The sequence below is a fragment of the Sorex araneus genome, chromosome 7, assembly GCF_027595985.1.
Source record: "Sorex araneus isolate mSorAra2 chromosome 7, mSorAra2.pri, whole genome shotgun sequence".
Lineage (NCBI taxonomy): Eukaryota > Metazoa > Chordata > Mammalia > Eulipotyphla > Soricidae > Sorex > Sorex araneus.
The window spans coordinates 35525184-35537737 of record NC_073308.1 but is presented as its reverse complement, the minus strand read 5'-3'; the positions used below and the strand labels follow the sequence as shown (position 1 = coordinate 35537737).

The window sequence follows — 12554 nt, the reverse complement described above, 5'->3', positions numbered from 1 at the left end:
TGGACACCACTATGGAAGCGCTTGTTGACCAGATAAAATACATCTGCCTTATTGCCTGAGTTGGGTTTGGACGATGTACCGAGCCAGAGACATACACAACCACAGTCTTGTACCAATGACAATGGCACTGACCACGGGAGTCATTACTGACTGGCTGCCGTATTTGGGGAGATGTGTGGCAGCAACGGGGCCTTCTGAATTCTGAAGCTAGTTCTTGGCCGACTCCCACCCTCTCCTCCCCGCTCCCCCCAGCTTTGACAGAAGCCCATATCTGGAGTAGATGTCGGCTGAGTCCTGCAGCGAAAACCCACCCACCGGTCCCTTTGTCACAGCAGGGACCTGTTCTGCCAACTGCCACCCCTCCCACACGGGGTCAGGTCACCATCCACTTGGTACTGGCCTCCTGACCACACGGACAGTGACAGCACTGGGAGAAAGAGACTGGGTGACTTCCTGGGTTCGAGACTCCCGAAAGTCATCCCAATGTTGCCTTCGCACCCGGCAGGTGAGAGAACGCCCCTCCCTGGGAGAGTCAGACATTTCTGCGAAGTCGAAGAAACTCCCCCCCCCCCCCCCCCAGTGAAGGCTCTGCTCCACTCTGGGGAATAGGAAGACCAGAGTCCTCAAGCAGGGGTCAGTGACTGCCATCGTGAGCAAGGTCCACGCTCTCCCTGTACTCCTTTACGGGCAGGCACAGTCAGCTGCCGAGTCCAGGAGTCCAGACTTCTGAAGCGATTCGGAAGTGGACCCATTCCCCCTATGGCCTCTACCTCAGCACTGCAGCCAAGCTGCCTTTCTGAGCCCCATGAGAATCCCTCCTGGGCTCTGGGGGCACAGGGAGACAGAGGAAGCTGAGCTTGGGGGTGCTGACCCTCAGACTAGCTTCAGGCTGTGTTCCTTTGGATCTCAGGTATTAAGACTCCTGTCGTGATTTAAGAGATGGAGAGGACCCAGGAGGGGAAGGATGCCCGGGAACAAGTCTCAGCCCTTTCTCACCTTTGGACTCATGCTATCTTTTCTTTGTTTAGTGCTGGGGGCTGAACCTAGGACCTCACAAGAGTGCTTGCACTGGGCCACATCCCTGGCCCCTGGATACTCTTCTGACGTCCGCAGGAAGCACCTGGGACCTCTGTAAGCATGCTCCAGCTCCTCCTGAGTGCTCCTTCTCATCCTGCTCTTGAATGTGCATGTGTGCTTGGGGAGAGAGAGCATTCTAGAAATGCTCTGAGGCACTTGGTCCACAGCGAGGTGGGAAGAAAGGTGAGGAGAGAGGCACAAGGCCACGGCCATGCGGGGCACCCGGGAATCTCAGGTTTCCTACAGCTCAGAAGGTAGCACTCCAATAGGCCTCTGCTTGGCCAGTTTAGGACTCTCTGTCCCTCGGAGGAGAGAGGGCCAGGATGTGGCGGGAGGTAGCAAGGGCCGGCTGGTGAAGAAGCAAGGAAGGCAGCTCGGAGGTAGAGGAAAGCCGGGCAGCCGTAGACTTCTTCCAAGATCCCGGAGCCCACCTTCTCACTGAGGGCAGGGGTGTCTTTAGGGACCTGGGAGAGGGTGCGAACACCTTCCACCTTCCCCGAGGCAAAAACTGAAATGAGACTCCCCAGGCAGCCTCGGGCAAGACAAGAGGAAGGAGACGTTTCATCTTCCACTTGATGAAATCCTCCGTTTCCTCCGAGATCAAGTCCACGGGATCAGAGCTTTTAAGGATCGGTGCATGTTGCTGCGAGGTCACTGGGGTATAGCATTCAGTGGTAGAGAGAGGCTCCGGGGGGTGAGCAGAGCTAAAGCTCACGTGCTATTAAGCTCTTCCATGAAAATCGAACATACAAAACCCTGTCGTCAAATAATCTGGGAAATCTGGGTTCGGCAGAGTCCAACAGGTTTTACGGCTGTGGCCCTCTCCGCGCCTTTCACTGCACGGACACCTGCTGTGACTCCGGGAAACAAGAGACAGACCCTGCAGTGTCTCCCCAGACTCACTGGATTAGGCAGATCTCCTGGGAAACGGGACACAGAGCCCAGTGTGTGGCCCCTGCAGGATCTCGGGGAGATGGTGGTCCCGGCCACTGGACCCTGGTCTAGGAACAGCTCAGTGCGTCAGGCGTGCTCTTGGGTGCTCTCGTTTCCCTTAAGCAAAGGCCCAGATCTCGCTGGGGAGCTCCGGAGGGGGCGGGGAAGAGGTCCGGCATGAACGTGGCGTTGAGGAAGGCCCAGGGCAGAGCAGGCCCAGAAGCACCCTCGGAAGAGAAGACCAAAGGCGCCAGGGAGTGGGCCCGCCTGCCCTGGACCACACGGCTGAGCTTTGGTTGTGTCTATTTGACAAGCAGCCATCATTTGTGGAGGGGGGAAGAGGGGAGGGGAGAGAGGGGATGAGAAGACCGAGGAGGAACATTTACAAGGGTGAGGCGAAGGCTGTGGCAGGCGGCTGGAACCCCCGGCCCACTGACAAGCTCCCGCCTGTTGGCCCGGCCTCGGCCCTTAGGAGCAGTTCTCCGTCCACGGAGGGCGGTGGGTTCCCAAAGTGGGCTCCCTCGGGTCCCTCCCGCCTGGGCAGCCCTGGCTTTTGGCACGAGACGAGGGTCACCGAAGGGAAGCCGTAGGTCTCCAAGCCAGGAGGCTGCCCGGCCTCGGAAGCCTCCAGGATGAGATCCACGTCGGAGAAGGCCACGAGGGCCTGGGTGGAATCGCAGGAACTCTTCTCCAGCTCGCCGGCCGCCCCGCAGGCCAGCGGCCCTGGCGGGCCGGTGCAGGGCCAGAGGCGGCGCAGGTCGTCCCGGGAGTGGGGGTTGAAGAGCAGGTAGAGCAGCGGGTTGAGGCAGGCCGGCAGCGGCAGCACCACGAGCAGGACCGACTTGACGGCCTCCGGGGTGACCGGGAAGAGGCCGAGCATGGACGCGAAGCTGAGGAAGGCCACGGGGCAGTAGAGGAGCCCGTCGGCGAAGATGAGCCAGGCCACGTGGCGCAGCATGGCGCAGTCCCACGCGGCCTCCAGCTCGCCCCGCGGCAGGTCGCAGTAGAGTTTGGTGTAGGCCGCCGCCACCACCAGGAAGCAGAAGGAGTTCATCATCACCAGGGCCACGGCGAAGCCCAGGGCGGCCGGCTGGCCCTCGGGGGGCGCGTAGGGCAAGCAGAGCGGGGAGGCCCCGTACTCCCCCACGGAGGCCAGGGGCAGGGCCGCGGCCAGCCCGGCCAGCAGCAGGCAGCCCAGGGCCCCGGCTCGGACGCTGCCCAGGGAGGGGCCCTTCCCGTAGGCCCGGACGCAGGAGACGGAGACGCTGCACTGCACGGCGGCCAGCGTGAGCAGCAGCACCGACGCCTCGGACCCGAGCACGGCCAGGAAGCCTGTGGCCCGGCAGCCCAGCCCCGTCTCCCAGCGGGCTCCATACTGGGCAAAGTGGCCAAAGGTCAAGGCGTCCACGGAGGCCAGGAGGCCGCAGGAAATGCCCGTCAGGGTGTTGGCACCGGCAATGGCGCCCACCACAAACTTGACGGGGGGCAGTGCCACGGGCCCCCCCGCAAAGACGCTGAGCAGCACCAGCCCGTTACAGAGCACCGACAGCAGCACGATGGCCCACACGGCCAGGCGGATGCCCCAGCTCTCAAACAGGTGCTCGCAGGGCTTGAAGGGGCCTGTGGGAGAGAGGACCGGGCGTTACCTGGGGGGCAGCGACCTCCCGCTCCCGGGCCCAGGCCCTCCCAGAACAGCCCTGAGGCAGCTGACTGCGTCTCGCCGACCCCCGGGGCAGCTACGGGGAGGAGCAGCGGAGGGAACTTGGGAACTTCCGTTGCTCTTCCCGGGAGTTACACGTGGACGCTAGTCTGACAGAGCAACAGAAACGCACAGAATTGTGCACCAACAGACATACGCACAGTCACACAAGCAACATAAACCGAAACACGCACCAGTAGAAACACACAGAAATACGTACCAACAGAAACTCACAGTCACACAAATAGCACCAACGGAAACAGAATCGCGCACCCACAGACACATACACAGTCACACAAATAACAACGTGAGCAGACATATGCACCATCAGAAACACACAAACAGGAATACATACCAAGAGAAACTCACAGTCCCACAGATAACACAACAGAAACACACAGAAGAGTGCACCAACAGGGGCTGGAGCGACAGCACAGCGGGGAGGGCGTTTGCCTTGCACACGGCTCACCTGGGTTCGATTCCCAGCATCCCATATGGTCCCCGAGCACTGCCAGGGGTACTTCCTGAGTGCAGAACCAGGAGTAACCCCTGTGCATCGCCAGGTGTGACCCAAAAAGCAAAAAAAAAAAAAAAAGTGCACCAACAGACATGCACACAGTCACACAAATAGCACAAACAGAAACACACAAATATTTGTTTGGACAAATGCAAATAGAAACAAGCACACAGGAGTCAGCCCACCGTGAGCCCCGGCAGCGAAGACACGCTAAATACATCTAATTTCCCGTTTGGAAGAAAGGAAGGGACGGGCTGGCCTAGTGGTGTGCAAAGGGCACCAGACCGGGGCTGTAGCCAGGGCAGAGGCAGAGGGGCGAGAGGGTGCCTTGGCTTAAGGCTCCATGTCTCCCACACAGTGCTCACGGCTCACTAAAGATCCACGGCAGGGCCCTGACCAGCTCATGCCAATTTGCTCCCCTTGGTTGATGAGGGGCCAGCAGACCACGTCCAACATTCCGGGAGCCCAGCAGTGTGGGGAGGAAAGCACGACGAGAAAACCAAGAAAGAGCTGCCTCTGTTTCTTTTTCTTTTTTTTTTTTTTTTGCTTTTTGGGTCACACCTGGTGATGCTCAGGGGTTACTCCTGGCTCTGCACTCAGGAATTACCCCTGGCAGTGCTCAGGGGACCATATGGGATGCTGGGAATAGAACCCCGGCTGGCCGTGTGCAAGGCAAACGCCCTACCCGCTGTGCTGTTGCTCCAGCCCCTGCCTCTGTTTCTTGAACTCCCTTCCGGGGGGTCCCTCCTGGTGCCACAGAAGATGGGCGGGGGGGCGGGGGTGCTGGTGCTTCCCTGCTCGCCCCAGGCCCTGCTCTTAATTCATTTTATGTCACTGAACACGCCACTGCCTCCTTCTCTGGGGCTTCCCACTCCCTCGAAGTCTTGCTAGGTGGCTTGGGAACTGGAGAAGCTTTGGTGGGAGCTAGTTTTGAAAACGTTCTTTTTCTGATCACCAGGTCATGGGTGGGAATTGTAGGACGTTTGGAAAACCTGACATGGAACAGCTAAAACTGCTTATGATCTCCCTCAGAGAGAATTCATCACTCTGATATGTTTTCTTGCAATTAAAAAAAAATCCATACGTATATACAGATGCACGGGGCTGGAGGCCAGGCCACACCTGGCCAGGTCAGGTCCTATTCCGGGTTCTATGCTCACATGTCGAGTCTAGAGGTGCTCGGGGCTGGGTCAGATGTGTGCAGGTCAAGCACCTTAGCCCTTCTATTCTCTCTCTGGTCCTATGTATGGGTTTTTAGGCTAAATTAGGATTTTACTTCATACCAGTTTCTAGTGTCTTTTTAGAAGTTAAATTCTTTTTATCCAAACTTTGTGATATCGGAGGCTGGGGCAATAGCACAGCGGGTAGGGCGTTTGCCTTGCACGAGGCCTACCCGGGTTCGAATCCCAGCATCCCATATGGTCCCCTGAGCACCGCCAGGAGTAATTCCTGAGTGCAGAGCCAGGAGTAACCCCTGTGCATCGCCGGGTGTGACCCAAAAAACAAAAAACAAACAAACAAACTTTGTGATATCTTTGTCTTCCTCAAAAACTTATATTCTGAGCCTGTGTGGGTGCACCAGCTACTTTAAAAATAATTCAAGTTGCACTTTGTCCTCTGGGGTTCCCTCTTTTCCCTTTCGTGGCTGACGACTGGTTTTTCCAGGTGACCTTTCTGGGGCAGGAGGAGCAGGACAGAGCCTGGAAGGAGGACGCACCCGCCTCTCTCCCCGGGTGGAAACTAGGGGGCGCGCTGGGGTCACTAAGTGTCAAGGGCAGGTGTGGGACGTTGGCGCTGTTTGGGCTTTAGAGAGGGCGGGTGAGGGACAGGGCGCAGGGGCCTGAGCCAAAGGAAGATGGAACGTTGGAAAACGGAGAGGGCGGGGAGCGTGAATAGAAGACGCACACTGTCCACCGCTTCCTGTCCATTCTGAACAGTTCCTGGCCCGGCCTGAGTGGTGCACCGCTGCCTTCCGGAATGGCCTCAGCACCCTGTGCCCAGGGAAGGGACGGCGCGCCAGACACTGTAGGAAACTGTGCCATGACAAAGACAGTTTTCTTATTGGGCTGTAGGGATCTAGACGGTGGCTCTTAGGACAAGCACTAAATAACAGGGGGCAAGGCACTGGTCTTGGTGGGCCTTGTTCTGCCCCCAGGTACAAGGCCTGCTGAGCACGGCCAGGAGGGAGCTCTGAGCACAGAGCTAGGAGCAAGCCCTGAGCACCGCTGGGTGTGCGTCCTCCCCGTTGCTCTTCAGTGCAGTCCCTATCAGAACTCCAGCAACATTTTACAAAGGGAATAGACAGGGGGTTCTCCTGCCCACGTGTCCGGAGAGGCGGCGTCTCCCTGCGGTGGAGCGGAGAGGGACGGGGAGCCGTGTGGTGGCAGGATCCAGAGGGGAAGTGCAGCAGCCCCTCCCCTGCCCGGAACGACGGGGTCACCGCACACATCCTCACGGACACAGGCCTTCCTGGCAGCAGGATCTGGGAATCACCTGCTGCTGAAAGTTGCTGGACTCCCCTCTTTCTGTCCCACCCTTGGGGGGCTCCCCCCATAGTCATTAAGGGAAAGAACGCTAGCTCCTCACCACAGAAATTGCCAGAAGACACTGCCCTCCCCCACTCCCCACCCCACCCCGACCTGCCCAGGCCCAAGCAGGATCATAGACAATCCAGGCTGCACTGGCACCTCATAAGGTGATTCCCCAGTCCTACACCCCCACCCCGGCGCCCCGGGCCTCACCTGGAATGGGGCTGCACTGGACACTGGGGGTTGGCTTTGAGTCTTCCAGCTCCAGCTGGAGCTCGTCCAGGTCCAGGTCGTCTGAGAGGGGAGACGAGAATGTGGGTGAGGACCCTGGTCCTGGTTGTCAGTCCAGGCCCCCATTTCTCGAGATACCCGACCTAGTAAGTAGCCCTGCGTGTCAGCGGACACTTGGTTTGCCAAAGAGGGCTGCTAGGAGGACTGGTGCATGGGTGGAAGCTTGCCACAAGTCAGGAGGAGAGGGCGGTCAGGATAGAGAAGGTGGCACGAGGACAATGATAGTTGGAAATGATCGCTCTGGACGAGAACTGCGTGCTGAGAGGCAGAGGGACAGACATGATGACCTTTCATGTGTTACAAACCATAATACCTAAAAGGAGATACACACACACACACGCAAATATATATATGTCTTGCACATGGCCGACCCGGGTTCTATTCCTCCACCCCTCTCAGAGAGCCCGGCAAGCTACTGAGAGTATCCCGCCCGCACGACAGAGCCTGGCAAGTATCCGTGGCGTATTCAATATGCCAAACACAGTAACAACAAGTCTCACAATGGAGACGTTACTGGTGCCCGCTCGAGCAAACTGATGAGCAACGGGACTACAGTGCTACATTGCTATATATATACTATATATATATGTATATATATAGAGAGAGAGAGAGTAAGAGAGAGAGAGAGAGAGAGAGAGAAGAGCCTGCTATGGAGGCAGACTGGGGGGAGGGTGGGACATGGCCCGAGGGAAACTGGGAACACTGGTGAAAGAACTGGTGATTCGGTAAAGTACAGTTTTAAAAAGCAAACAAAACCAAATGGGTCTGCTCTGCGTTGCTACCCCTTGCTTGGCTCTTCCTCCTCCCAGCATGCCCGGCGGCCTCCTCCCCAGGTAGCCCTCCTCGCCAGAGGCCACTCTGCACGGGCCAGGCTGCCCTGGGACTGTGCCAAACGTGAGCCCAGGCACTGGGCACATCTCAAGGCTGTGTAGCTGCCGCATGTGTTCTGAGAGATGGGGGGTGGGGGGTAGGAGCTGTTTAGGAATAGTCAGAGCAGTCAGGGACAGTTTAGGCTGGGGTGTGGGGAGCCAGCCCTGCCCTCAGAGAGCTGGAGCCTCCCAGAAGTGAGGGAATCACTCCTGCACCTTGTGGACAGTCCTGGGGTGGGTCAAGCTCGGCGGAGAGACTGAGGTACAGCCCACCTCTGTCCTGGACATGCAACTTCTTCCTGCTGGGGCGCACCACCCTCGGGGTCCCCACTCCATTCTGGGGGTGCCTGCATCCTTCAGGGTCTGGATTCCTTTTCCTTCTGGCCTTTCTTCTCTGTCTCTCTCTCTGTCTCTCTCTGTCTCTGTCTCTCTGTCTCTCTCTCTCTTCCCCCTCCCTCCGTCTTGAGAACTCATACTCTCCTTAGAATTTGTATCCTCCCTCAGGAAAGCTATTTTATTTCATTAAAAGAGAAGAAGAAGAGGGGCTGGAGCAATAGCACAACGGGTAGGGCATTTGCCTTGCATGCAGCCGACCCGGGTTCAATTCCCAGCATCCCATATGGTCCCCTGAGCACTGCCAGGAGTAATTCCTGAGTGCATGAGCCAGGAGTGACCCCTGTGCATCGCCGGGTGTGACCCAAAAAGAAAAAAAAAAGAAGGAGAAGGAGAAGAAGGAGAAGGAGAAGAAGAAGGAGGAGGAGGAGGAGGAGGAGGAGGAGGAAGAGGAGGAGGAGGAGGAGGAGGAGGAGAAGGAGAAGGAGAAGGAGAAGAAGAAAGAATTAAAGGGCCAGAGGGCAATTGCATCAGATGTGTTCTGGTCCTCCCTGGTAAACTGGGAAGGCTTCTAGCTCCCACAGTGCCGAGTGATGGAGAAGTGAAGTGGAAATCTGAAAGTGTCCACGCATGCCAGGCCAGTATGGAGCAACACAGCGAAGGGCAGGGCGAGATGGTCCTGCTCTCAGGGAGCTTATGGAGGAGAACACGAGGGCCCCGTGCCTCAGAGTCAGCTAACAGACCTGCCATCAGGGCTCAGCACTGAGTCAGCTAACAGATTTCTCCTCAGGTCTCCGTCCTGCTGAGTCAGCTAAGAGATCTGCCATCAGATCCCGGTGCTGAGTCAGCTAAGAGATTGCCATCAATCCTGCAGAGTCAGGCCCACCACTGGGAGAGATGTGCTATCAATAAAAATAGAATAAAGGCAGGTGGGTTTCCCTAGGTCTCATAGCCAGAGAGCACAGGGCAGAATTCGACCAGGGTTGTCCGATGTCTGGCCCCACCTTTCCAGCCTTCTGCCTTCCCGGGTAGGGTTGGATTCTGGACAGGTGGGGAGGATGCCTGGGAGAACTTTACAGATCGTCTGTCATGGGAATTCCTGAAGCAGACATTCCCGTGAGAAAGATAACTTCTAAACCCAACTAGAAACTGGACAAGACAGGCTTTAATGATCTCCCCCAACTGGAGTCAGAGTTGCCATTTTACTATTCTGAGAAAATAGGTCTCTAGAGGAAACCTACTGGTCAGAAATGCTGCTACCTGCTGAAGTCGAGTGGGATCGTGTTTGGGGTGGTGGGGTGGGGTGGGGGGAGGTGATGTGATCAAACTCAGGGCGTCACAGACGCAAGCCAGCACTCTGCTGCCAAGACCCACCTAGCTCCTGAGACATTTTCTTCTTATTCACCAGCTATAACATCTCTTAACTAAGGGCGGTGAGTTCCAGGTGGGAGGGATCTCTCGGGGGCCCATGAACTCTGTAAGAACTTTGAAATGATTGTTGAAGACATTTCAGAACTTTAAAGTATCTTTCCCACTGATTATTTCATTTTGAAGGGCTTTCGCTGGAGAATACAACCTTCATTTCCTGGATCCAGAGAAACGAGATAGGGATTAAGACACGTGCCTTGTACATGGCCCGCCCTGGTTCAATTCCTGGCACAGCATGTAATGGTTGGTCCCCGAGTACCGCAAGGGGTCACTCCGGAGCAAAGAGCCAGGAATAGTTGACTATCGCCCCAAACCAATTTTTTATTAATGTTTTTTTTGTTGTTGTTGTGTTTGTTTTTTGGATCACACCCAGCGATGCTCAGGGGTTACTCCTGGCTCTGCACTCAGGAATTACTCCTGGCGGTGCTCGGGGGACCATATGGGATGCTGGGAATTGAACCCAGGTCGGCTGCATGCAAGGCAAACGCCCTCCCCGCTGTGCTATTGCTCCGGCCTACCCAAACCAATTTTTAAAATATCCCACAAAGCCTTAGTTTCTCGAGACAGGCTGGAAGCTTGAGTGGTGCTTTAGCTCCCCTGTTGTTGTTATTATTGTTTGGGGGCCTACACACGTGGGTGCTCAAGGGGTGCCGTTCCCGGCTGTGCTGGGGGGATCCGTGCAGTGCTGGGGATGGAACCCAGGCCCCAGCATGCAGAGCCTGAGGTACCTCCTGACTCCTGTTCAAAGGTCATGAGTCAGAAAAAGAGAAAAACAATAAAGCCCCTGACTTAGGTTTAAGGGACAGTGGCCGTACGGGTGGTGAGGGGACGACTCTCTGGGCCACGTGCCCCCCTCTTTGGCACTCATGGATATCTCCCGGGGTAGATTCTTCCCCCCCGTCCCCCACCCCCTGCTCCCCCACCTGCCACCTAATGGAGACCCCCTTTCAGTAGGGAGGAGGCAGGGAGGGAGGCGCTGACCCCATCAGGGCAGGCGGGGGGTGCCGGGTGTGCCCACAGCCCTGCAATCCCCCCCCCCGCCCCCACCACCTTTCCTCTCTGCCCGCCCTGCTCTCCAGAAAGGGCTCGGCGGTTCTTTGAAGCGAAGAGGCATGAATGAAACACAGGGGGTGCGGCCGGCAGCTCCGTCTGAGGCTGGGAAAGTCACCGCCAAGGTGTTAAGTAACCACTCTTCAAACGCGAGGAAATCGAATCTGGCTGCCGCAGCAGCTCCTGGCGTTCCTCCTCGTTCCTCCTCCGGCTCGAGCTCCCACAGGAAGTGGGGGGCCCTGCCCTAGCTCCCGTTCCCCGCGGCAGGCAGCCCACGGTCCCGACGCCCTGCGGTTCCCCAGGACCTAAGCCGGTGGAAAGTTTCACCTTGAGGAAGGGAAGTTTCCATTCCTCCTTCCAGCCCCTGAGGGAGTGTACAACAGGCATCCGGAATGTTCTCTGGGGATGGCCGTCTGCCGGCCCAGGGCCAGCCGTGCTGGACTCCGTGTCGGGTACTTACTCCCTCCCTGGGGAGGTACCTCACAAGGGACTGTCTCAGGGGCCCCCTGATACTCTCCAAACATGTGTCCAGAGGCTGTGTCCTGCATGCCCTGGACGACTGTGGTGTCCCCTGCAGTCATCATGGTTGACGGCCGCCAACGGCCTCTGCCATTGCTGGAACGACTCCTTGTCCCAGCACCAAGCTGATGAGCGTCACCTGCCCATCTCACACACAAGGACAGTGAGGTTCAGCCAGAATCAGGCCCCAGGCTGCCCCGTGGTGGACAGCGATTAGAATCCAGCTCTGTCTACACCAGCGTGAGACCGTGAGCTGTTCTTCTTGGGCTCAGATTGGGTTTTCCAGTTCGACTTCTGCGTTGAAAATTGTGGAGGGGATGACTGACATTGAAAAGCCAGAGAAATCTCTTTTTTTTCCTTTTTATAATGACTCCAAATTTATTTATTTATTTATTTGCTCTTTGGGTCACACCTGGTGATGCTCAGGGGTTACTCCTGGCTCCGCACTCAGGAATCACTCCTGGTGGTGCTCAGGGGACTAGATGGGATGCTGGGAATCGAACCTGGGTCGGCCGTGTGCAAGACAAACGCCCTACCCGCTATGCTATTGCTCCAGCCCCAAGCCAGAGGAAAAATCTTAAAGGGCTGAGCATAAGCTTCGCATGTGTTTTTGTGGGTGTTTTTTTAAATTTTTTTTTTGTTTTGGGGATTTTTTGAGGGGGAGGGAGCTGGGCCACACCCAGCAGTGCTCAGGGCTTATTCCCAGTGTTCAAGGATCACTCTGGGTGGTGCTCAGGGGACCATAAGGGGTGCCAGGGATTGACCCTGGTCAGTTATATGCAAGGCAAGTACTGGACCTGCTGTACTATCTCTCCAGCCCCAGGGAGGCCCAGTTTGGGCCCCCAGTACATCATGGTTCCCTGAGCACAGAGCTAGGAGCAACCCCCTGAGCACTGCCGGAAGTGTCCCTCCTTCCCCAACTAAAACATCGTTTCGAGAGACAGTGGGCTGGCGCGCATACTCTGCAGGCTTTGATTTGCTCCCTGGCACTGTAGGGTCCCCTGAGCACCTCCACAAGAGACCCTCGAGCATGGATCATGGAGGAGCCAGGGAGCTCGGCTGGATGTAGCCCCCAAACCAGAGGCAGGGAAAGAAACGGAAAATCCAGGGCCCCTTTTCTCTCTCCTCCTGAGCCTGTCTGTGCTGTGTCCGGCATGGAGAACGGAAGTTCTTTCTACCCGTTACCCAAGAGTCCAGCGAGTCGACAGTCCCTCCGCGCCCTCCTGGCGGCCTGCCTTCCACCGTAACATTGGATTTCCCCCGAGTCTTCCAAAACAGCCAGGTCTGGCCAGGGCCGCCGGGCAACAAGG

At 57.0% G+C, this 12554-nt stretch overlaps 1 protein-coding gene across 2 annotated transcripts in view; it reads right to left on the bottom strand.

Moving 5' to 3' along the window:
* Window positions 1-12554, bottom strand: part of LGR6 (leucine rich repeat containing G protein-coupled receptor 6) — a 122077-nt gene that overhangs the window by 688 nt on the left and 108835 nt on the right. For both annotated transcript variants that reach the window (XM_055144615.1, XM_055144616.1), the window contains exons 17-18: window positions 6968-7048; window positions 1-3630 (exon numbers count right to left, since the gene is read on the bottom strand). The exon at window positions 1-3630 is cut by the window's left edge. In XM_055144615.1, the coding sequence (XP_055000590.1) occupies window positions 2393-3630; window positions 6968-7048 (1319 nt within the window). In that variant the 3' untranslated portion in view covers window positions 1-2392. The remainder of the gene's footprint in view (window positions 3631-6967; window positions 7049-12554) is intronic.